The sequence below is a fragment of the Podospora anserina genome, chromosome 6, assembly GCF_000226545.1.
Source record: "Podospora anserina S mat+ genomic DNA chromosome 6, supercontig 2".
Classification (NCBI taxonomy): domain Eukaryota; kingdom Fungi; phylum Ascomycota; class Sordariomycetes; order Sordariales; family Podosporaceae; genus Podospora; species Podospora anserina.
Window position 1 is genome coordinate 118683 of NW_001914857.1, and position 25557 is coordinate 144239.

At 52.1% G+C, this 25557-nt stretch overlaps 5 protein-coding genes across 5 annotated transcripts, besides 3 other annotated features; 2 read left to right on the forward strand and 3 right to left on the reverse strand.

Moving 5' to 3' along the window:
- Positions 1-1380: 1380 nt before the first annotated feature.
- On the reverse strand, positions 1381-3265 carry PODANS_6_3970 (uncharacterized protein; the record flags this gene model as incomplete). Its single annotated transcript, XM_001909857.1, has 2 exons — positions 1381-1426; positions 1479-3265. 2 exons carry the CDS (start codon positions 3263-3265, stop codon positions 1381-1383), a joined length of 1833 nt encoding a protein of 610 aa, XP_001909892.1.
- A 215-nt stretch (positions 3266-3480) lies between these two features.
- PODANS_6_3980 (uncharacterized protein) lies at positions 3481-6632 on the reverse strand (the record flags this gene model as incomplete). The annotated part of the gene is made up of 4 exons (XM_001909858.1): positions 3481-3648; positions 3721-5986; positions 6060-6393; positions 6455-6632. Coding segments are annotated over 4 exons (2946 nt in total), but the record flags the coding sequence as incomplete, so codon positions are not given.
- Positions 6633-8614: 1982 nt separating this feature from the next.
- PODANS_6_3990 (uncharacterized protein) lies at positions 8615-8833 on the forward strand (the record flags this gene model as incomplete). Its single annotated transcript, XM_001909859.1, has 1 exon — positions 8615-8833. One exon carries the CDS (start codon positions 8615-8617, stop codon positions 8831-8833), a length of 219 nt encoding a protein of 72 aa, XP_001909894.1.
- Positions 8834-9418: 585 nt separating this feature from the next.
- On the forward strand, positions 9419-10369 carry PODANS_6_4000 (uncharacterized protein; the record flags this gene model as incomplete). Its single annotated transcript, XM_001909860.1, has 1 exon — positions 9419-10369. The coding sequence occupies one exon, from the start codon at positions 9419-9421 to the stop codon at positions 10367-10369; it is 951 nt and encodes a 316-aa protein (XP_001909895.1).
- A 131-nt stretch (positions 10370-10500) lies between these two features.
- Positions 10501-11193, reverse strand: PODANS_6_4010 (uncharacterized protein; the record flags this gene model as incomplete). Its single annotated transcript, XM_001909861.1, has 2 exons — positions 10501-10750; positions 10811-11193. 2 exons carry the CDS (start codon positions 11191-11193, stop codon positions 10501-10503), a joined length of 633 nt encoding a protein of 210 aa, XP_001909896.1.
- A 652-nt stretch (positions 11194-11845) lies between these two features.
- Positions 11846-11932, forward strand: a tRNA (tRNA-Lys).
- Positions 11933-13455: 1523 nt separating this feature from the next.
- Positions 13456-13526, reverse strand: a tRNA (tRNA-Gly).
- Positions 13527-13978: 452 nt separating this feature from the next.
- Positions 13979-14069, reverse strand: a tRNA (tRNA-Lys).
- Between the last annotated feature and the right edge of the window lie 11488 nt (positions 14070-25557).

Consider the following 25557-nt stretch of genomic DNA (forward strand, 5'->3'; position numbering starts at 1 on the left):
GTTCACGGACGGGTGGACTGGAGCGTCGTTTATTTTTTGCCATTCTTGTGCAAGCTATCTTTACTTTTTGGGTTATCTCATGACGACTGGATGCAACACGACAACGGCAACAGCAGCACACGATGACGGCTTTTTTTTTTGTTTTTCTAGTTCGGCAACCTTTTGTTATGAATATTGCAATCTCATTTGGGCAACAGGCAAGCAAGCAGAGCGTTCGAGTTTGCGGATTGGAAATGATTTGCTTTGGACCATGTAGGATTGAATAGGGTACCCGACATGAAATCTGGCCTCGGGCAGACGTGTTGTTTCCAGATAACATATTTATTCTGCTTATCAATGTTTATTCAGCTCAGACTTTAATATCTTGCCTTCATCCTGTGACAACACCCTCCACTGGTCAAGAGGGCAAATCTTGCACGGTTGAATGATGCCTCTTAGGCCTCTCTCTATCCCTCCTGTTGGCCGTCGCTGAACAGCTTCATCGAGACGGGCATGGGTATTCAAAAGAAGTTCAGGGAGTTTATGGAGGCAGGCATTAAAGAGATTCGATTACGCTATTCTGATATCCATAAACTCCAAACGCTATGCACATGTTCCCCGTCAAGTTACTCAAACCACTCAGCAAAATTACCAGACACGACCTGAAATAAAATCACGCTCACCACCCAGTTCCCCCTTCTTTGTCTTGACCGGCGCCTCGATCAACTTGCCATCTGAGCTAAACGCTTTATCTTCACCTTCGTCTTCGGCAAGGTACCGATCGTCATCTTTATTCCCTTTATCCCCCGTGCGCTGTGCCCTTGGTAAGCCCTCTCTTGCGCGGCCTTTTCCTTTTCCCTCTCCTTCATCTCGACTGCTACCACTAGTACCACCAAAAAAGTCCTCTTCAACTTGAAGAGGCTCTTCGTCTTCGTCGGGGCGGGGATGCGTCGAGCCAAGAGGCATCCCAGGAAGTGAAGGATCACCTGGTGGCAACGGTGTTTCCAAAGCCTGCATGAGCTTTGCAATGTGATCCTTCACCATATTACCTGTAACATCCTTGCCAGAATTGTTCAACGCCGGAACTACGAGTTCCTCGTCCTCCGAGGTGTTTATTACATAATCATGTTGGGGATCGTAATCGGGATACAAAAATCCCATAACATCATCGCTGGACCCTCCTTTTCTCTGCAAGCCCGCCGCCTTCTTCACTGCCCCTTCCACCGTCTTTTTTACACCCTTGACCGTAACATCTGGAACCATGTCGGCTAAACTGTGTGCAGCGCCCGTCATACTCTCTGGGACCACTCTTTGCAGAGCTTTCTTCAACTTTGCCTTCCGTCTCACCTTTTCGAATGACTCGTGCTTGCCGGCAATGGCCTCGGTGTTCTCGGTGAGTTCCTATGCGTTATATGAGGCGTCCAGCTTATCATCCGCCTCAACGACACTATTTGGAAAGTTAGAGGTCGGTGGGATGTGATTGAAGAGGAAAAACATACGAGAACTGCTTCACCAAGTACCCCTCCCCTCCCTTTTCCATGTCAATGTTGTACACATAGAAGATACCATCGCTTGTTACTACCATGACCTGAGGCGAACTGCTACTCATGGCCACAACACTGCGGATGGGTCCGCCCCCGCCAGCTGGTGCTCCTTGCAGTACCGTGCTGGTTGGTTTAGGAATCTTGATGCTTGCGAAATCACGCTCGGGTTCGAACATCTCAGACACGGCGGCTGGTAGATAAGCCCCCACTGCTCCGACCACGCCACGCCCGACAATTTGAGATGACCGTCTGATCATATTGCCAAACATGCCGCTGTTCCGCAGAGCTTTGCTTCCTTCGCTGCTGGGCTGGCTCGTGGTACTGCCATACTCTTCCGCCCCACTGCTTCGCCGAGAGTCGTCGTCGCTGTTGGGAACATAGTCGGCACTGTTAATACTGGCAGACCGGGCAAAGCGGTTACGCCTAGGTGATGTTGCTTCGGCGCCTTCTTGAGAATTGTTGGTCAATTTGTAGATGTGGACAGTGTTGGAGACGGACGAAACACAGAGGATGGTTGAGCTGAGGTTGAAAGACATGCTGTATATGGTCGAAGGAGTGGTACCCCTCCGGAACTGATACAGCCTCTGACCACTGGGAATCGCAAACACGCGAATAATGGTGCTCTTTTCTGACGCCGTCGCAAGGAGAGTGCCGTCGTTATTCAGCGCGATGCAGCACAGCGGCGACCGGTGAGCCTCGATTAGATTGATAGAGACCTGCTTCACCGTATCATATATGAGTACCTCGCCGCTGGTAGTCGGAACATAACTGGACAGGGGGGGGGCATGCGATGGCCGTCTCTCGCCTGTGTCCTCTCGCTGTTTGGGAAGCGGATAGGCTATGTAGCATCTCTCGGACGAGGGAGACAGGGCGCAAATAGCGTTTGGATTCGGCGAGGTGTTTATTGTTTGCAAAAGTGTCATGTTGGAAATGTCGTAAAGATAGATCTCCTCTTCCAACACCACGGCCAGCCGTTTTCGATTTAGCCGCACGGCAAGGATGGCGTTGGGGAAGGTGAGTTCGCAAATGACCGAGGCCCGCTTAGTGTTCTGGATCACCAAATGGCGGGGTGAAAGAACCAGGGCAACGAGCGAGGTCGAGAAGAGCATCTCGATTATGGAGACATTCCCGTCATCGCTGTTGAAGATCTTGGAAAAGGGGTCTGTATGGTAGATGCGGAAGCCCTTGGAGGTGCCGACAGCCAGACAGCTGTGGTCCTGGTTGAACGTGACGAAGTTCAGGGCGCCGCCCGACATGATGGGCGAGCGGTGTTCAACGAGGGACTTGGGGTCTCGAGAAAGGGGTTGCGGTGGACGTTGGTTGGAGCTGTTGTGTGCTAGCGAATGCCGATAGTGTGCTCGTATGGCTACGTAGCTAAGAGACTCAGTTAATATGGCCAGTGTGTTCAAAGCATGTTGAGAGCAGAGGAGAAAAGAAGGCGTGGTTCGAAGCTTGTTGGACAAACGTCTGGCCTGGTCCGATGTGGGAGTGGCAGGGGAGCTGCTGCCTTTGGCTTTCCCATGGCTGCGATAAGATGAAGGAGCTCGGGCCAGCCGATCGTCATTGCGGGGCAGTGGGATCATGCTTGCCTTCCATCCAGCCCCCTGTGCTTGCTTTTTTGGGCACCTGCCACTGTCTGCCCGCCCAGATTTGGGAAGGTGATCAGCTGTCCCTGGGGAAGCCGCAGAGGACGAGCCAGCCATCAAGGTTCCTACCCCCAACGCACAAGTAGATACGATCATGACCATCAGCATTTACCAACTTTCTCGGATATATACATTAACTAGAGCCCCAAAATGTCCTCCTTGCACTCAACAAAAACCAAAACCAAAACGGCAGGCGTGTAAATGGGTATGTGCCTTGCTTGCTATGCATGAGAAGTATACGTGATCTGGTCTGCCCCACGAATCACCCAACCCAATACTCCCCATCACCACCCAAACCCCCCTCACCTCGTTCAACGAACCATTATATTCCTAAATGAATCTGAGATGTCGCTCACGGTTTGCGGTGGCCCGTGTCTCTCCTGCACCGTTGACAGGCCCTGCGCAAGCCTGCCCTCCATAAGCTTCAGGATCACAGGCGGTACGCTGTCATCAGTAGCCCTGATCGTAAGGCGAATCATCTGTCGTGTATCTGTTAGCACCGTGTTCCAGCCCTTGGTGAATGTGTCAGGCCGAGACAAGAGAAAACATACCTGTGTTCCGTAGTTGGGCTCCAGTCTGAGCAGGCAGCCAATCTTCCCACCCTCGCTCGTGTGCACAACGCTGGCACCCACAAAATTCTTGGTATTAGGGTCGACATTGTTCAGCACCCCCCACCTGAAACCCTTGATGACATCTCGAATGAAGCCGTCGGTAAGTTCCCTTTGCTGGTCCTTGGCAGCAGTTGTCAACCCAAACACCTGTTGTGCCTCACGAGGGGCCCCGCCGATTTGCTTCCACCTCTTGAAGAAATCCTCAGCAGTCAGTTCGGCAGGATCCATGAACTTGTGGAGAGTGACAGGAAGCTTGAGGGTAAGAGCCTGCAACGCACCGGCCAGGTAGCTGATCCGGATTGTTGGGCTCTTTTCGAAAACCTTCTTGGCTTCAAACATAATGACCTGCTGGGCCTGAGCACCCCGTGCAATCGTCGTGTCGGGAAGGCCCTTGACGTCCCATGTCAGATTGGTCTTTTCTGACGTGTCCAAATCAAGCGTCGTGGTGAACGATCCAACAAGAGCCGGAGTCTTGTTTGTAAAGTACAAAATCAGGCAAGCCATCTGACCGCGGTACTCGGACCGCACGCCAACCTGGAGCTGGCCATCCTCGTAAAGAACGCCATCTGGCTTGAGAAGAAGCCGGTTGAAGCCCTTCTCCCAGTTGGGTGACAAGTGAGCGGCACTGGCGAGATTGGGTATTGACTTTGCCTCTGCCGGGCCAATATTGTTCATGTCAAGACCTAAGAGATCGCCGGCCGCACCCCCGTTTGGCTTGGTACCGGCGTTGGTGAACGTCCTTCTAAGACTTCCATTCTTGGCCAGCGTGAGCTCAGCGGCGTCCGAGTTGGCGTCCTTTCCTCCCACGATCCACGTCCTCTTATCGCTTGTGTTCGCATGCTTCCGGTGTAGCCTGGAAAGCAAGGCCGACTCGCGCTCTGGGAACGGTGGCATCTCATCACAAACAGTGCGGAGAAGATCGTCGGTCGGCATACTTGCCAGTGTCAAATATTCGCAAGCTCTTTGCTGCAGTTCAGGGTCAAGCGTGTGGCTGTAGACGTTGAAGACGTTGACGAGCTGTGGCTTGATCTCGGGGAACAGATTCACGTATTTTACAAAACACGACAGAATCATGCCACGAGTCCCTGGTGCGCAGGCGGGGAGCTTGCTCTGCAATGCAATAAACTGCTCGATCGGACTGCAGCCCTTCTCTTCAGCAATCAAATGACCAAACTCTCCGAGGATGTAGGCCCCAATCTTGACCAATGTCTCGTGACAGTGATCTTGTTTGCAGTATTGAAGAATGTTTTGGGCAGCATATACTTGCAGCTCCTCGTTGTTGGTGATAATTTGGATGACACGCTGCCATACCTCATCACTGACATGATCTCCTGCCATGGCGATGAGACGCAGGGAGATGTCTACATACCACTGGACATCGGTGGCATACTTTTCCGTCAGAATGGCGATTTTTAGCACCATCTCTTCTCGAATTGCAAAATCGGCGTTTTGAAGGTAGTGAAGAAGCTCGCCCACGATTGGTCGTGCATTTGTGTGATCGCACATGCTATAAAGGAGATCAAGGCCCTTTCGTCGAACGCTGATGTCTCTGTCCTTGAGCGATCCCAAAATCACCTCCTGGTGTTGCTTGATGGGACCAAGTGTGGTGTCAGATCGAGCGGCCAAGTGCGTCATAGCCTCAAGACCTAGATACCGAACATTTGTCTCCCTCGACTGGATAAATCGCCCCAGTCTCTGAGATATCTGCTTCATGAGAGCGTGTTCAGTATCGAGGTGGATGATGAGGTTGATGGCTTCGAAGAGAACAGCATTTTGCGCATTGTTTTGCTGTACATTTTTGTTCGTTTCCAAGGCGAGGTCCAATATCCTTTGAAGGGACTGCCGGATCATCTCCCGAACGTGACTGTCCTCGGAAGGTGGGAAATACTGCAGGAGTCGCAAGAGCTTGATCTGGAGCCAGGGACAAGGCACCTTGTAGTACAGATAGTCTGAGGCGTACTCCCCGTCGATAAGGATCCGTTTCAGGCGGGCGGCGGCCTTGGCATATGCGCCCTTGTACTGCTCGAGGTCGTCCTGGGCCAAAGCCATGACTAGTGAGGTAACGGATAATGCCACGCCAAAATCCGGGTCATCCATAAGATGTATTATCCTCTCTGCCCATTGAGGCTGGACGATGCCAGGGTTTTTTCGGTACAAGCGGAGCAGGGTAAGCGCCGCCTTCTTTTTGACAAAAGATTTCGAGGTGCTACGTACATGTTAGCGAGATAATAACGAGACGTAGATGTGCGCAGGAGTACAACCCCCTGCCTGATACGTACGGTGAGATCAGTAACCTGTGTACCTCTGCGCTAAGGGCCTCGCCCATCTCCCGACCACCCACGTTTGCAATGGCGTGCAGTGCAAGGCAGTTGAACAGTTCGTTGTGGTCCATCAGATCTTTCCGAATACTGTTCACCACCAGGTGTAATAGCTCGTGCTGCTCGTGCAAGAACAAGGTCATTGCCAAATACCCAATCTGCTTCTCCGAGTACTTTGTTGCCGAGATGAGATTAACTGCCTCGAGGTGTCCAAAATCGACGTTCCAGCCCAGAATGTAGATGTACAGAAGCTTGCAAACATATTTCTTTTTGTGATACCCGCTCAGATTACCATCTGCCAGCCATGTCAGTGTGGGCTTATAGAATACATGTGATCGGAAAGAGGGGTCGCAAACCTTTGAACTTTTGCCTGATATTGGCCAGTTCCTTGTTGATTCTCTTCTCTTCCAATTCTCGAGCACGCGCATTGCGCAAGTCGGCAATGAACTGCACTAGTCCTCGCATATTGGCATTGCTGCTGCTGGATCGGCCCAGAAAGCCCGTGGGGCCTGAAGACGCCATTTTGTGATATCCTCAACTCTGTTCTGCTCTTGTATGATGCAAGCTAAGCTGGGCGTAATGTCTGCAACAAAATGCAGTGTAGTGTGGTAATGCCGTCAAGGCCTGGTAATCCCCCCAGCTTTCAATATCCCCGTCACGCGACTAGTCTAGACGAAGGGCTCAAGTATAAGCGAAATCGACAGAGAAAGTCGAGGTTTCGGAGGCTGGATTTCAAAGACAACGGAGCAGGGAAGCAGCAACAGTGTGGTTTCTGGCTGGTTGAGTTCGAGCGCGCTTCGAATCGATCGAAAGCTAACGGGAATCGGCCGGCTGCATCTCAGAGCCCCAAATGCCCAAGGCTGGGTGTACGAGAACTGATACGTGTGGTGTTGACAACGATATCGTGTATATCGTTAAAATTCCGACGGTCGACGATGCTGGCGACAGTGGCTGGCTCACAATGCGTCGCCTCGAGGTAGTCGTCGGGATGCGGTCGGGTCGGCTCAGGGGGGTTGCTGTGGAATTGGAGGGTCTGGAAAAAGATGGAGCATTGTCGCATTGGCGCAGCTGCTCTGATCCCTGTCCATGCTCGAACGCGAGATGTGGACGGCGCGCTAAAGACTTGGTCGATGGCCAAGTGTACAGTCAGGTGATACAGCACGTGAGTAAACCAGCACAGACCAATTCACTTCCCCAGATGAGGTGAAACTGTCCCAGACGGACAGATTTGTCAACGAACTGGGCATCGTTGTACACTCTTTTCATCTGGTCCTTATTCTTACATTTCTGCATTACTTATCTTCCCCGCGCATAGGTCCGCTCGGTCGAGGCCCAATGAGACCGCAATGGCACAAACTTGATACCTGGTACCCTCGAGCCTGGCTCAGTGTCTAGAGAGAGAGTAAAACGACCGCCACCAAGGGATCATATTACGAATCAATAGTATCTTTTGCACTCTCTACTACAAGTCCACAGCCTACCTACTGTCCGTTCGGCATTGCCATCATAAATGATAAAGCTGACAGGTCCTCATCATGCGCGCTGGCGCGGCTGAGGGCGCTTAATCGAAACCACTACTGCACACTATGCTTGTTAGTTAGAAGACGCGAGTCCCTAATCTGGCATGGTCCAACCGACAATGCAGAAGAGAGGCACAGTTGCGGCGGTAATGCTACCTACCCAACCACATCTCAGGATCCGATGCTGATTGGCCTGCTCGGTTCTTTTCTTGATTGATCATGCCAAAAAACATCTTGCAAAAGGTTCACACCGGCCGCGTCGGGATAGAAGATAGCACAAGTTCCTTCAGGCTTTTTATCCTTTCCTTCCCTTCTCCACCGATCCTCCTTCCTTTCTCTCCGTAGATTACAAGTTGGGGCTTCACCAGTCACTCGCCATCATGGAACAGGATCCTAGAAGTGTTAGTACCGTTGCATATATTACCAACTAGACAGTGCCTACCTAACACCACCTTGCAGTATCCCGTAGCTATTCTTCCAGGGGGGGATGCTCCTGAGGTCCACCAACACCAAACCCAAGCATATTTCAAGTCATACGAACAGCAGCAGCCATACTACCAAAATCAGTACCCGCAGTCCCACACCATTCTCGGCGCTGAGGACTCCGTCGAGCCCAAGGAAAAGAGGATATGCGGTGTTCGACTGAGCATTCTCTTCTTCGTCACCACGGGACTACTGTTCCTTGTCATTGCGGCGCTAGCTTTGGTTGGAGGTTTACTGGGAAGCAAGATCTCCTCGCTCGAGACATCGTACCCAGCACTCGCCAGTAATGTCGCCGCGATAGCCGGAGGGAGCACAAGTGGCGGGAACGACCAGATTGCACCGATCGACGACAATACCAACACCGGTACCGAAACACCGCCGCCATCACAAACAAGCAGTGCGCCGGTATCTTACTCGACCAATGTCGTTGTTGATGGCTACCGCTATGTTGGCTGCTATTACGACGATACCCAGCGCCTGCTGATTGACCAGCCGGCAAAGGGGAACAGCTCCATGACGAACCTTATGTGCTCTCGCATCTGCGCGGGCTTCAAATACTTTGGCACTGAGATTGGCATCGATTGCTACTGTGGCAACAGAATAGAGGAGCGCACTCCTAGTGCCAAAGCAAACGAGTGGGATTGCAGCGTCAAGTGCCCAGGCAACAATAGGGGGAGGAAAGAAGTGTGTGGCGGCGATTGGTCGATTAGTATCTGGGAAAAGACAGGCTAGTCCAGGCCGTGCCTGACTGAAATCATGATTGTTGGTATTAACAGGCATGCGAGCGAGGAGTTGGAGGTTCATTTCTTGGTTTATCTTAACACATGTATAATTATTTAAAGCATTGGATGCCTTATATGGAGGACATATTATACGATCGTAGTTGTGAATATCTATTTGACCTAAAGTCTAAAGGAACTACATACATAGAGAATGGATGCCGGTTATTGTCCGTCACACGCCAAGCCTAAAGAAGGTAGCTTCCCACAATTAACCGCCGTCCATGACGTTTTGGCGCCTCCAATGTCAGTCCTCGGATTGCAAACCTCACTTTTTTGCTTCCTCAAGATGCGACGCCATAGCCATTGCGCATTCACACAGAAAGAATGCGGCTGACCCCTTTCTCCCCAACAGCCCTTCGCAGGCCACTGTCATCCCGCCTAGTCCCAAAAATCCCACACCAAAAAAGACCCTACGCCTTCCAGACCTCTGGCATCCCCACCTCCTTCCATGTCTTCAACAACCGCACAAAATGGCTCCAGCGTGAGCGCGCCGCCTCCAACGCTGAAGCCAGCCGACAGGCCGACTATCTGAAAGATGAAGTCGCCATGCGCGTGGCCGAACGGCTCTTGGTATTCCCTACCCTCACGACACCTTAAATCTCACTTCATGTTCCATTTATTTATTAACCACCTACCCACCCACCCCCAGGACGTAAAACGAACCTTTCCCTTGACCCTCGATTTCGGAGCCTACACCAACTCCCTCGCCCGCGCACTCACAAACCCCAACCCTGACCCCTCCCAGCCCGACGCGGACATCCCACCCCTGGCCACCAAAATCGGCAAGCTCGTCGCTGCCGACTCGAGCCAAAAGGCTCTCTTCCGGGACGCGGAGCTCGAGTTCAACAAGGAGATCAACATGGAGCGTGTTGTCTTGCCGTACGAGGAGGGCCCCTTGCCGTGGGAGGACAACACGTTTGACATGGTGCTGTCAAGCCTGTCCATGCACTGGATCAATGATCTCCCTGGTGTGTTGGGGCAGATCAACCGGATTCTCAAGCCGGATGCCCCGTTTATTGGGGCCATGCTGGGGGGTGATACGCTTTTTGAGCTGAGGACTTCGTTGCAGCTGGCGGAGCAGGAAAGGAGGGGCGGGATTGGCGTTCATGTGTCGCCGTTGGCGGATGTCAAGGATGTCGGGGGGTTGCTGGGGAAGGCAGGGTTCAAGATGTTGACGGTGGATGTGGAGGACATTGTGGTGGAATACCCTGATACTTTTGCGTTGATGGAGGACCTCCAGGCCATGGGAGAGGGCAATGCGGTGTTGGGGAGGGAGGTGGGTGCGATTGGAAAGGATGTTCTGCTTGCAGCGGAGGGGATATATAGGGAACTTCATGGAAGCAAGGACGAGGACGGGACTGTGAGGCTACCGGCGACATTCAGGGTGATACACATGATTGGGTGGAAAGAAGGAGGGGATCAACCAAAGCCGTTGCCGAGGGGCAGTGGAGAGATCAATCTAAGGGATGTGTTGGGAACAAAATAGATGACGACTCAACATCGTCGTCAATGTCATTGTATTTTGGCCTGTCGCTCATGAAAACGCCTTGTAAAAATATTCCCCCACACTGTTCTATCCGCCTGTTTCCTGGAATTCGCATGTACAATGCAAATGTCTTATACCCTCCGGAAATCAGTCATGACTCTCCCAATGCACCCCAGCCCGGCCACATCCACCACCTTCTCATGCCAACTAAGCAAGACGCTCATGGCGGCGCCGGTGGAGTCTCCGGCTGTTATCCCGGACCTGTTGCCAATCTGACTGAACCCCGTTGCCTGGGGCGTCATCAACTTGGTTGGTGTTCTCGGGCCGTTGCCGGTGTGCTGGCTGGAGATACCGCTCGACGTGGCCGCCATACCCTTGTACCTATTCACATCATGTCAGCATGTGCCTCGCCCCCTTTTTTTGCGCCCAACAATAACTGACAAGTACTTCATCAACACGTCCAAGCTCTCGCTACCCCTATCATCATTGTAGATCTTTTGCAAAAGAGGCGTCATCTCGTTCACCTTGATCCTTTGCAGCACCTCGATGACGGTCTGCAGATGCGTTTCCTTGGCCAGATCGGGAGCATTGTAGATTGGATTCTCGAGAGCCGACCGCAGCGCGCCCTCGGCATCGCCCGCTTGGAGGAGCTGGCGGATCTGAGACTGGAGGTTGCGGGCGTCTGGGTCGGAGAATTCGGGCTGGGGAGGGTGGAGGGTGGAGAGAGGGAAGTTCTGGGAGGAGTCGGGGTCGAGGGCATCGATGTTGATGGTGCGCCAGGCATCGGTGAGCGAGGACTCGGTGTGTTGTTGGATAATAGACATTGTTGGGCTATTTCTCTGTGGTTATACGATTTGTGCGGTTTTGGATATGGTGAAATTGAGATCGTGGCACTGTCGGTTGGAAGTGGTGATGTTGAGAAATAGTGTTGGTTGATAGCTCCGTGTGGAACTGGATTGCTGGACAGCTTGACGTTGCGCATGCAGCTTGCGTTGACGAGGCAGGGAGACGGGTTCAGGCAAACTGCGCCCTGCCCCGCACTGGTCCGACGGTGAGCTTACGGCCCCACCCCGGGGCTCCACTGCCGGTTTCTGATGGAGGCCGGAGCTCTGCGGGGAGGACTCGGGGCTTAAACAGACTTTATGTTAATCAATAGTTTACAATCTTTACTTCGCTTCTTCAAATCACTTTTGAGCATACCAAGCCCTAAGACAAGAGACATTTGAAGCTCACGGCATCCTTTTCCCTCAAACCTTACTGGTTTTCGTGCTTTCACAAACAGCGCCAACCCTGAAAAATGCTCCCTTGGCTCCGGATCCCTGGTTCAACTTTTCAAGGTATTGCCCAGCAAGTGCCCACACACACCTCCCAGAAACCCGCACCCACCCACACACAACAAGAAAAATCTCTTCCCTCACATTAACCCTTCTCCCACCACTGAATTTAACAACAAAGCATGGTTGATCGTTAGCCACTGCCCGGCTAGCTCAATCGGTAGAGCGTGAGACTCTTAAGGAGTACTCCGATATCTCAAGGTTGTGGGTTCGACCCCCACGTCGGGCTCAATTCCCGTCGAAACGACACTTAAGACCATGTTATTTTTTGTATTTTTCTTTTGACTTTTGTTGCTCTTCATCTTGCTGTCGATGGCATTTCACTCTCACCATTAGTGCAGGGTGTTAGTGGATGGACAATATGCCTAATATCAACCTGAATTAGGAGAGTAGTGTATTCCACTCACCATGAAGCAAGACTTCACCGCCTTATCTTTTGATATGACTACTACTAGAAACACTACCTGTCTGGTTCGTGAGCAACATAGGGGGGATTCTTTCTTTCTTTACGAACATAGCTTGACCGTTACAGACCCTCGTCTATACCTCGATTAGCCAAACTACTTAGATATTGTAGGCCTCGAAAACCACATTAGACTTACAACGACAAGAATGAGTAGGCCATATTTCCCAGGTTCTCAAGAAACCACATCTGGTGTACTGAGTCGGCTCCTGCAATCCTCCTTGTCTTCATTTCTGCAGTCCTCGCGTTTCTGGTCGTCGTCGTTCGCCCGGTCTTCGGTATGTATTGCATCCTCGTCCCAGGTAGAATAACTCTGCTCACCAACGTCGTCCTCGATAAGATCCTCTATCTCACTTGTACCTTGCTGCCAAGCGTGATGTTTTTCCAGAGGGCTTGACCTCGTGGGCGAGATCTCTAGCGATGGGAGGATATCAGAGAAAATTTCTTGAGGATCACGCTTCCTAGCTGTGTTCTGAGAGCCATCTTCTCCGGACAAATCGAGAGGGTCTCCCTCAGAGTCAGATATTTCAGACTTTTCCCGCTTCCTATGATCCCGTCCCCATACAATCAGCAAAGCCTGACTATCAGCGTACCGTCAAGAGCGCTGACCTCGGGGGAGATGAAGAGGCCCAGCCATTATGTGCCGGCCAAATGTTGGATTCCTCTCCCAACCTCGGAGGCTCAGGCTCTAGCTTGGTCCGTTTCCGTTTTAGAAGCAAAGGGGAACTTGGGGGCGGTTGACCCTTCGCGGAACAGGTGGTGGTCATGTTTCTTGGAGATATATGGGCACAAAGCCTAGGCGAGATGCCCACAGCTCGCAGTTCTAAAGGTTGAAGAGGGTGCGTGTTGACCTTCTCCCCGCCATATGCAATAGTGAGATGCCGGGTTTGGAAAGAACCAGCGTTCATGTACCCACACAAGTCATGTACTGCATAGGTAGGTTCCTTCCTCTCGATCGTCGAAAGCACTGTCGCACTTTCCCGTCCTTGAGCAACCAGCCCCTGCTGTCTAGGTCCTCAACATTCTGCGGAAGGAACCAGAGCATCTAGGACAATGTTCCTGGCCGCTCGGGAACAGCACGTGCGAACATCCGCCCACGGGATGTTATTTAACGTTCCTTGCCACAAGCATTCATTATCAGTCGGGTAGACATGCTGCGAGGAAAGAATGCTGTTCTATAGCATCTCGTAGATTGCCATGGAAACATCAAAACGACAAAAGAACTTGGCAAAAAATGTATCGCCAGTCGGATAGACTGAGAATCTGGGCAAAAGAGAAGTCTCTTCTTATGCATCAGCCGTGAATCGAACACGGGGCCCATCGATGGCAACGATGGATTTTACCACTAAACCACTGATGCTTTTAGGGTTGTTACATGTTAGGGGGTGGACCTTGTACCTCAATTTGCAGCTTGTACCCACCCGCGATGGTGTTTCGAGTCAGACATCATGAGAAAAGGCATGGATATCATTCCCCCAACCTAGAGCTCATCAAGCGAGAGGGTTGTATGCATACATGCCTGAAGTTCAGCTACAATAATAAATCTTATATACTAGTGTATTCTTCTTCTTAGACACCTTAAACACTCACCTTACACCTCTTAGGTTCCAACCACTAGCTACCTTTATCTAGCTGAAAAATGCACATCTAACAAAAGATAAGACCGACAACCTCAACCCAGCTATATGTCATAGAGAAAACCCGAACACAACGCCAGCCAGGTGGCCACCAAGCCCACAAAACCTAAACAACAAAAAGACATCATGACTGGCCTAATGAGAAAAAGAGATCGAATCGCATCGACGGGAATTGAGCCCGACGTGGGGGTCGAACCCACAACCTTGAGATATCGGAGTACTCTGTACATAAGAGTCTCACGCTCTAACGATTGAGCTAGCCGGGCAAGGTTATACCCATTATTCTATGTGTGGCATGTCCCAGGGTGGGTTTATGTGTAGTGTAGGGCTTTGTGTCTTGTGGAGGTTGATAAGAGGTGTTCCCTGGGGGCGAGCAGCACCACTGACTCGAGCTTGGGATTGGAAACAAGCTGGCAACCCTTGGGTTTGTGAGGAAACCTGGGTTCGAAAGGTTGGTCCTGTGGGAAGCTTGAGCTTGGAGTTGAACTTGAGCTATGAGCTTTTGGGATATGCTGTGACCATGTGCCTGAACATGTGCGAGCCTGAGGATATTCCCCCATGTAGGTAGTTTGAGCCAAGATGATCTGGGTCAATCTAACAGCTTGCCCACTCAACATTTTGCCCAAGTTAAAGATGAGTTTATTCTCAAAACGTGAGCTTTGTCAGTCCTAGGCTCTGCCCACTATGGCCTGGATCTGGCTCTATTAAAATGATTATTAACACCAGAGAGGATGATTCTATCTTGTATTTGTCTTAATGACTGGCCAAGTGACTGCAGTTTTGAACTCTGTTTGTAACTGTACAAGCTATTGTGCTATAGGCAGAATGCGTGAAAGACACAGCTACCAATATATCCTCAAAGCCATACCTCTCTTCCTTCCATCAAGCTCCAGGCTTCGAAGTCTTCTCACCTACTTTGGGTCTTTGTTCTCGAGCTTGCCTATTTATCTTTTACTCGAGGAAGTATATGCATGTACTGCTTAGATTTATATGGCTTGCAAAACCTATCATGACCTATAAGGCAGTTCCAGTTATATGTCGAATTTGGATTTCTATGCGTTGAACCACGAGTGAAGCTCTAGGTATCAGGGCATCTGAAGAGCATGGTTGTCCTGCCCAATGGTCTATTTGTGGATGAGGCATCTCAATACCTTAGGTGCAGTAGAAGTCATTTCAACGGCCAGCCGACACTCTCCTGCCACCCGGGTCTAGGTAACTTCCTTTCTCGTCAAAAAGTTCGATGTAGCAGAGTATGATGTGCCGAATTGCCCAGTTCTCAGCCCTGGAAAGACATCATGCGAGGAACCCGGGCATCATAAACGACCGACCTCCCATCCAACCCTTTGCCCAATGACGAGAATGCACCGTTGCTCACCAAGCCGTCACGATCCCGTCACAAACGAAACACATCACCCTCTGTTCATTCCTCCTTATCACTCATGGTGTAGACCCTCTAGTCTCGCGATGCCATCACCAGTGTCTCCATATATAACCCACCGGCACTTCGCAGCGACATCGTGAGCCTTCCAAGTCCCGTGACAAACTAACAGGTGTCAAACCTACCAGTCAAATGTCACGGTCGCTTTCGCTTCTAACTCAGCAAGTTACTTCCTCCCTGAGTGATAAACTCGTTTTTCACACCCTCACCAGCCCATCCCGTTTCAACTCCTTCGGCACGAGCAGCCGAGAACGGTACCCATGACGACCGGTACAAAGTGAAAGGAGCAAGGGGAACACAAAAGTCGGAGGGAACCAATCCTCTGAGTAATAACTCATCCAGGAAAAAAAGTTATCGTTGAGCATAACCTCCTGCCCACCGAAGGTGAGAGGAGAGGTCTGACCGTACACCGCCACGAACCAGCCTTGTCAACCGACTGGCTGGTTGCCCAGGCAAAACAGGGCTGTTGTTTGGAAAAATTTTCATTCCTTCCTGTTGGTTCTCACCTTCTAGCCCCGGGCGTGGTCGACCCGTCTGGGTGCTATCAGGCAGGGTATTATAGCTCCGGGGTTGACACCTCTTTGGGATGATGACACCCGCCATCAACCACGCAGCCCTCCAAAAAATTAAATAAAACGGTCAAACAACAAAGTCCCGACAGGCAGGGATCTTTTTTAGGACTCTGTGGAGTTTTGCACGGGAAGACCGTGGTGGACACGCAGTGGGCTGCTGGTGGTGAGACGAAGGTGTGGAATTCACTTGGAGAAAGCACGCTGGAACATTTTTAACAACTGCCTGTTCGGTAGACAAACCCGTGAGCGCCGAGTTGAAGTTTTACTTTTTTTTTTTGGCTGTTCTGGGGTTAATACGGAGAAAGAGTGTACAGAACGGGTTCACATCCCGAATCAAGCAGGCTGTTGTTGAAGAAATCAAGGGACAGAGACGGCCTGAGCTTTGGGATTGGGTAGGTATGATACCACCGGCATCCCCCCATCTTTCTCTCTTGGGATCTGGGGTTCGGTGAGAAAGAAATATCGGCAGCATGGGGCTCTATTGGTTAGCGTCTTCCCACGCGTGTGGCATCGGAGACGTGTTCCCAGGGCAGGCAAGTCAAAAAAAGTCACCTGCTTGACAGTCCATCCGCCTAGATTAGCGAAATATCATGTTCCATGAATGTGGGAGGAGCGGGAGAAAAAGAGGTTTCAAAGGCAAAGGGGCATGAGGAAGGTGGCCGCCATGACGGTAAATCTACCTGTGTCTTGGACAGGATGATGAGGCCATAGAGTGAAGAAATAATGCAGGAGCGGCAGTGGTGGTTAAGGGCGATGACGGGTGTGTGTCGTAAAAACATCGCTCTCGCTACCAGCTCGCCAACATGTCAGGGCCGGCCGGTGATGAACAGGACAAATATTCAAGCCCAAATTTCACGAGCCGTCTTTCCCCGTCGCATATCCCCCAGATTTCTTTTGAGTGGTTGCATTTGGATACGCACCACCCACATCGCATCGCATCGCATCCGCCTTGCATCTCGCATCGTGACCCCCCAGGGTAATGATCCAGAGGCAACCATTGCTTCTTTCCCTTACCTCGTGCTTCAGAACGATGACTCTCCCTCCCACACCAAGCCTCAGGAAATACCGAGTATTCGGGCCTTTGAGAGATGGTGGTATCAACGGGCGGGACGCGATTTCGCAGTGCAGATCGCGTTCACAGAGCAACTTGAAACGCGCCTCCCAAAACGTGGTTAGCTTCCATGCCGAGCACATGCCCAGCCGGCTGTTCGTCCCAGGAGCGACGATGACAGCAAACGGAGCAAGATAACGAAAAGGGAACAGAACCAGAGAAGGGGGGGAAAAAACCCCAAAAAAACCAAAAAAAACCGAAATTACCAAAAATGGCACAAGCGGAAAGCTTCCCCGGCCGGTCCCAAACAAATGATATCCCCGTTTGGACGGTTGGAAGTCAAAGTCATGATGATGACCGCCGCTCGATGCAACACAAGAGCCGACCAAGGGGAAGTGACTCTTGCTGCTAACCATTTTGCTGGAATTGGTGAATGGTTGCCCTGTAAGCCTGTGCGCGATCATTGGCGATGGTTGATTGAATGAAAAGGCTTTGTTGATGGTGGTGATCCAGGTGATCCAGGTGATCCAGATGATCCCAGGACCCATGTCTGCAAGGTTCCCAAAATGCTTCCAGAAGAGTTCACTGGTGATGATAGGGGCGCGTGCGCTTTTTCCAAGTGCTTGCAGAAATTTGAGCGTCCGTGTCATTTCTTCGAGACCTGGTCCGGCCCGCGCATGCGCCATGAGGACCCGCCCGTCCGGATTGCTTCCCCGTTCCTGCATCGCATACGGAGTACACTACAACAACACGCCCAACACCGGGCAGCGGCCAGGTTCGCAGCCAGAGTGTGCACTGATATCACCAGGGCATGCAGACGCAGATGACAGCATCGCCCGAGAATACGGATAGCCCGCACCGTATCGTCTGCTCGCTCTTCCTTCTGCGTCATTGCGACGTGCAGAAAAACGATATGCGCAGTGGAGTTTGGCGACCCGGGTGACCCGGGCCCTGTGGCAGGCTTTGCAGAAATGGGCTTAGCCTCATCGCGGTTGATGTTCCGTTGGGTCTTCTGGAAATTTGGATCTGAGTGCTGGGCAACAGACAGCTCGACAGGCCACCTGCTCCGTTTTGTGCTGATGGGGCCATTGCTGCCTCGTAACGGAGGTCAATCCAGGGATACTGACAGATGACCACAAAAACGGACCAGCTCTCGTCCAGTGCTGTTCTTCGCCAATCTTGAAATCGCAGCGAGATTGGGCTCATATGCGCCATCTGAAATGTGGGATCAACACTGTCTCAAAACCGTAGAGGCAGAGCTTCACTTGACACGTTCCGGCCGCAAATGGGTGCAGGCAGCAACCCTGGGCTGCTCGATGCAGACGAGAAACATCGAGCTGTCAACCTGACGATCCTTGGCTGGCGGAACACACGTTCGGCCGTCACATGATGAGGCACAAATGCAATGCCCAGCACCGTGAGTGGACGCCTGTGCGTGAATGGAAATCTTCCCTCAACCGCCAATCTTCCCTCAACCGCCAATCTTCCCATCACGCGCCTGCATGACGGTGCATGGTCGATCTGAGCCTTCCGTGTGGCCGCTTGTCCCGATGCGCCGCACCAGCTGTCCAACATAGCCAGAGCCAGCCCCGACTGATGAGTTGTACAGATGTATGTCGCTGCTGAAGAAGGACAATATTCCAAAAAAAAAAAAAAAAGAAAAAAAGGACTTGTCATATGCAGCAGCAGCAAGCTAAAGACGGGACCGACCGAGTGGGAGTTGGAGGAGTTGCAGCAGCTCCCTCTCTGCCCTGCGTGGTGTTCTGGGGTCTGCTGGTGAGCTAATGCAGGAACAGAACCAGACCCCTGGATAAACTCCGTCCTGTCGGCCGCTCACGCGTGGCAACAGCTTCCTGCAAGGTACCGTATCAGCAACGGAGGCACCCGAGACTCAGGCGGGAGCAAAGTACCCAATACTTTGATCCCATCGTCTCACCAGAAAGGGGGCGAGCGGGGGCCAAAACCTCAAACAACATCATGGGTACCTTGCCAAGAACCCTCCACCTGCCTCAGCTCACCACTTTCTTCTCCGACAAGACCTGGCCACAGGAGTGCCTGCCGATGGGGTCCACAACACGTGTGAGCTTGCCCTGCGCCTTGCCATGGTATGTTTCCTTCGTCTGGGTCGCCTCCGATAAGTTCGGTATCGACGAAGGCGTACCCCTTTGTTGAGGGGGGGTGCATGATGACAAGGCTGCCCAAACACTTGGTTCGCATTGCTGATTGGAATGGGGCAAAACGGTCGACATGGCATCGGGCAGCCAAACTGCCGCGTCATCCTGCAGTAAGGTAGGTGACAGTTACCTATCATTCGGCGAAAATGGTAGTAGCGTAGGTAGAAACCCCCAAGGCTGATGGTCTTACAACTTCCCATGTCGATTGTACAGTGAGTGAAAAAAAAATCGTCTTGTATCGTTCATACCTACCCGGGACACCGTGACATGGCATCAGGCTGTGAATCGAATTGCGGGTTCAAAGAACGCGGGGAGGCGAGGTCGGTACATAATTCGAGCCTCGCACGGCAGCAACTATTTCCAGCAGACTGCACCGTGTCCCCAGAAATAGTGATGGGTGGTGAATAATTGCAGAAAATACGACGGCTGGCGACACAATGTGCTCCCTTGCCCTTGCATCGAGTGTGAGGGACAGGATGTATCTCCGCAGGGTTCACCTCGGTGTGTTGCCGTTCGTGTTTGATTGCAACATCTCATATCCATTACGCTGGATGACAGCGAGCCGAGACCACCACCTCGTCGTGGTGAAAAGTGAACAACGAGGCTGGCCTCTGTTTCATAACCTGCGGAGGAGGCCCCCACCTCGGCCCTCGGCGCTCTCGTGGCAGAAACGTGGGCCGGCTGGCGCTGGGGCTCCCAGAACGGGAGGTGAGATTGGCAGCGGTGGAAGGCTTCCAGAAGGTTTCTGCTGCAGGAGATGGCTGGTGGAAGCGGCCGGCACTGCTGGGCCAAGACGGATCGATCAGTTGGGTCGATCCTCGGCTTTTCCTTTCCCAGCAGGCACCGTTGGATGGCCCGTTTTCTCCCACGCTGCAACCTGGAATGCTGGGCACAACTACTGCGCTGGAATATATGGGATGCCAAACCGTCCTGCATGCATCGGAGCATAGTTTGTGCGTCCCCGAGTAAGCCACTATGCTGCCGACAGACCTGGCCCCAGACTTTGTTAGTGGTGTCCAACTTTGTCCAACTCTGTCCCACCCATCTCAGACTCCATGATGATGACGCCTCGCTTCATTGCTTTTGTGCTCACCTGATCTGCTGTCTCGGCCAGCCGTGTCGAGGACTCGGAGTGAATCCAATATATATATATCAGTTGAGTCTATCCATCCCGCACACGGACAGGCGGACGGGCATTTCGTGGGTCGAGGTCGTGATACTTGATGGTTCCGACTAATTTGGTTGTGCTCCTCGCCGTCCGTCGTTGCACAGCAGACGAAAGCTACGTGCCCGCTGATATCTGCCCGAGAACAGGTTGGACAAGATATTCAGCTGCCCTCGTCCTTGCTGCTTGTTTGGACGCCTCAAGTTCCCGTGTTCCGGCGGAGAGAAAAATAGGGGACAATAACACGCGCTGAGCACGGGGGAAAAGGCCACCCGCCTCCCGGGCGATGCTGTTGTGCAAGTAAGTAGAGTAGGTAACCTCCGCAACTGCGTGCGTAGAGGATGTGGGTGGTACTTTGATGGTCTAAGACAAAAATCAGATACATCAATTTTGCAAATATTTACCAAGTCTCCATTCTACGCAGTGAAGCATCCGACATGCTGTAACGGCGCGCGCGCTGTCGAGAGAGCACCGGATATGCGACCCAGCTCCTTCTTTTGTGGTCTTGCATGCGATGGGGCGGTGGATTGGGCATCACCGCATCGTTTTGGACGCTTGATCTGTCCCCGGTGTTTCTTCCGGCTCCTCACCTTGGGGCATAGGGCCAGCATCGTGAGCGCATGCCGGCTGTCTTTCTTCTTTAGCTCACCGCTCAATCACCGGCAGTTGGCGTGCTTCATGTGTTGAAACCCTCTTGCGCGCCCATCGCCAGCCGTTGGTGGTGTCTGACGCAAAAATTCAAAACTCGAGGCGAGAGGGACATCAGTGAAAAGTATTTCCGCATGGCGAGTCGTTTTGACTACGATGGAAAGACAACCCCGTGGCCGGGTAGCACACCGTGAGGAAGGAAACGGAGGCTGTTCCGGTGTTACATTCCCATAGCCCCTCCACCTAGCCCCGCCCCCATCTGTACATACCAACAATACCTGACAGATACAGCACCCAGCGCCGTAAAACTACAGCGGACCGCACCGAAAAATGCTTGTGCTTAGAAACACTCAACGGCCGTGGCTGACGACCAGATGGCATGGCTGCCTTGAGCTCTAAGCCCTGAGCTGAGTCATCAGCCTTCGTGCGTGAAGTGCGTGTTGTAGTAGGTAGGTAAGGTATGTGCTGCATCATATCCGGGGCAGGTATCGGTCTTGTATGCCATCTTCCGATCTTTTTGACCTTGGCTCGGATCCGGCCCTGGGGCAGACGGCGTTGAAGAAGCAGCGGAGTGGAGAGATGCACCTAAAGTTCAACCGACTGGGCAGCAACCAGCAGCGGATGCAGCAGCATGCGAGGCCACCTAGACTATCATCCACGCGACGCTCTCCATCAAGACGTTCCCGATAGCACTGGACAGAGGGCCTGCCCCGGACTCATGGCATGCAGGCGACTGGTCTCGACTCGCAGACAAGGTGAGCTGTTCGTGCCATGCACGATGATGACAGCATACCCCGCGACGTTGGGCGTCTTTCCCATCTGGGGCTCTTAGCTGGGGACAGCTACATCGAACTCAGTTCCTGCTGCTTTGCGTCTGTCGGCCGAATGGTTATGGTCGAGGACTCGAGCTACCCGGGCCTACCGATCTGCTTGGTCGATAGGCCAAGAAGGCCATGTACAACGGCAGACGTGGACCCCCAGTTAGCCAACACTATGGGCTGTGAGCAGCTTTGCTATCAGGTGTGGGCCTAATAATAGGAATATATATCTGATGCAGTGCCACGACGACCAGCAGGTGGGAAAAGAGCCTATTATGCGGTGCACAGATGCATGGATGGATCTTCCGGGGGATGTGTCTCGAGTATCACGGTACCTCACTGGTTCCGAGATGGGAGCGCACCCGACTTGTTTTGCGCGCCATGCTTTTCGGCGATCCACCCGTGGACCTCCTCTCAGGTGGTGTGTAGTGTGGTGTGGTATGGTGTGTGTGGTATGGTGTGGTGTGGTATGGTGTGGTGTGTGGTCTATGAAGCTTTGCTGGCGCTTATCTCGATGCGGGCTTTTTGGAGCAGCGAGTTGGAGATTTGGAGGGTCCAGTCTACTCCGTAGAAGTGCCGTTGGAGAGAGATGGGGGGAGATGTGGGCAAACGAATCGAGGCCTTTTTGGAGACATGTTGTTCCTGTTTGGAGGATGTTGTCTGGGCTGTGAGAGTGTGATTGTGATGACATGACAGACCATGGTCAAAGCAAACGGACGGCGCAATCCAAGACACACACAAAAAGTTAAATAAAATAAAAAAGATGAAAAAAATAAGGCAGGTGTGAATCTGATTGCTCAAAGGGCGCAAAGAAAGCAACTACACAAAAAAAGTTTTTCCTCTCCGTTTGAAATTGCACGGAGACATTTGCAACGCCTGGAACGGAAGTCGCAGCCCGTTGTTGCCAGCCACTGTTTCTCTCTACCAACTAAAGCTCCCACGCTCCTTCCTATCCTCCCGTCCAACATATGTCATCCATCCCGTCCATCCAGGGCAGGTCCAACTCGGTCGGAATCAGCTTTGCAGGCACTGCCTCGGGGTTTCGTACGCAGCGCACCCGACCACCCGACGTTCCATGCCTAGGTAGCTACACTAAGGTACTCTCTGCATGGATTTAGAGCGACAACAACCAAGGGGGGGACTAAGTATTGCACATTTGTCCAGAAGTACGGGTGTAGCTCGTGGTTATGGGGCCGACTACAATACGGATTGGGAACGCATGTGGCTTGTGTATCCCCAATCTCACTCGGGCCATCGACACTCGTTTCCCCTTTCATCGCATGTCTGTCCTGATGAGGGCAGCTGTGTGGACGTGCACCCGCCTGCAAATGCAACTGCACCTCCTGCTGGTCTGGTTCCTGGATTGCAGCGCTGTCCCAGCTTGTCGTTTGCCCGTTGCTTGTGCTGATCTGTGCCCTACCTAGGTAGATCCGGGCCGAGAATATTAAAAAAAACTGACAAGTTGCGACTACAAACAAGACGATGATGTCTTGTCATCGTCGCTGTGGTCGGCGTCTGGAGAGATGGCTCGACGCTATGCTCTGATGGTCACCTTGGTGCCCACAGTGTCGCACACTCACAGGATGCTGGTTTCCCAGCTGCCAGCGGTACATGGTACGTGTGTCCTCACGCTGAGCTCTCACGCTCTCGAGCTGCTGTGGGCCCAAACCACGATACCCCTGGCCTCAGGGAAATCCGCCGAGCCTGTCCGCTGGGATTCTGAGATGGTACATCCCGGTCCCAAAAAGGGGGACAACGGTGTCAGTCTGGAACGGTGACTCTCCACGCACGTTGCTTTGGGTCGAAACGGAGCTGCCCAGGGGTAACAGGGGTAGCAGGGGTAGCAGGGATGGGTACATTGGCTACAAGGTCACTCGGTACCTTTGAGGTGTCAGGGAGGGAGGTGTGCAATTCAACGCCAACGCCAGGCCCGGGGGGAGCAAGGGCAGGGCACCCAGGGAAAAATAGGCTGCTCTCATCATTCCCTTGTGTCCCAGCGATCCCATCCTCATTATAAGACCAAAGGGCCCCCCTTCCCCATTCCGAACATTTTCTTGGATTCCCATCATCACACACCTCACCCTCTTCCTTCTGGCACAGGCTCCTTGTTGTTCCTGCCCCTGACTCCGGTCTCTTGTTACCATTGCATCACCGACAGCCTCGACTTAATAATACAACTTCACATCCTTCGACTGGCCGACTTGAGAAACCCAGTAATTCGAGGAACCACAGAAAGAACACGACGAGCTTGCCTCTGGACTGTCACATACTGCGCCTCGCTCGGAAAACCAACCGCGACAGCCGACAGCACCATACATAAACCGCCATCAGCATCCCCTGACCTGACTGGACAACGCTCCTTTGCATCATCATCGCTTCAACCGCTTCACCAGTCCTTCGCCCGTCGAGGACTTCTACACTGTGAGTCACCTGCCTCTTTTCAGGAAATTAAATTTTCCCATGGGTTGCGACGCTTGGCCGTGCAACGCCATTTTCCCTTGGTCTATATATATCGCCTGCGGTGCGGCACAGAAGGAAACGAAATGTGCTAACATGGCGCCGTGTCAGCTTCGAGTCCATTTTCGCTTCACACACATTCACAATGATTGTCAGAGAGTCAGAACCCCACGCCAACTTCGGCCGCGGTGCCTATGACACCACCGGAGTGCCAAAGCCGCCTCCTCCCAAGCCCCGGTAAAGACCTCTCATATCGACCGGGAGATCAGCTGCAACCAATCGATTTTCCATGCAGATGCAGAGGCGGCACCCATCTCTCGAATCACCACCCACATCCATTCCATTTCGATCCATCCTGAGGAGGAGCGACATTTTTTTATCCCACGATATCGACTTTAATCGCGTCTGTACCACAACTTTCACCACCTTTCCCACCCCTTACTCTTTACCTAATCGGCGGTCTCGCATTCCTCTACGTCACTTTTTAATTACCATTCCTTACACATGATACATTTATCGGCTCGGTGCCACTTGCTTCCCAGCAGCAAGTAAGGGAAGAGAAAAACGGGAGGCTTCATTCTGGATCTTTTTGTTTTGTGTCGGCTGCGCGGCGTTCAGATATATAGATGGATCGGCTTATTGATTTTTACGGGCGGTTTCCTCACTCACCACTCATAATCGACACCGATCCGCCCTAATATGCCATCACGGGCACATCAACGGTTCTGCGGTCGCATTTCTGGAGAGTTTTTTTTTCCTTTTTCCCTTTTTTTCTTCTTTTTCCTGGGGAGTCACGGTATGGGAAATCGGGATAAAGCAGGCACAAGAGGTGCTTGCGGCAAGAGTTTAAAAGGGTCAAGGATTTTTTTGGCTGGTTTTTGGGATGGGAATAAGGAACGGCCGGAAAAAAACTGATTCGCATATAGACTCTTTGCATTTGTGTTTTTTTATCTGTATTTTTTCTTTTCTTTCGACGTCTTTGTCTTCCTCACGGGGACAAGCGTCTACACTCGACGACACACATTTCCTTTTACCCTGTCATCACTACCTGTACACAAGCGGCGGAGTTTTACTTTTTTTCAACTTCGGCCACGAAGGGTTCTGGGCTGGGTCCGGTTCGCAAAGATACCCCCCATGGTTATTTTACTTTTTATTTTTTATTTTTTACTTTAGACATGTATATTACACGATGGCTTCACAGCCAGCCCAGCTCTGACCGACTGGGCACCAGGATCTGAGAAAATAATACGGATTCAACCTCTTACTTTTTGGCTCCTATCATGGCAATGTGAAACAAGCAGGCGGGAGGTAGCTGAGAAGAAGCATCGCGTGGCGGTAGTCATGATTGAGCAACCACAACAGCACCTCCGAGGAAACAGGAGAGTCATTTCCACTCATTCCCCCTTTGGCTGTGTTACCTGCTCAACCGGG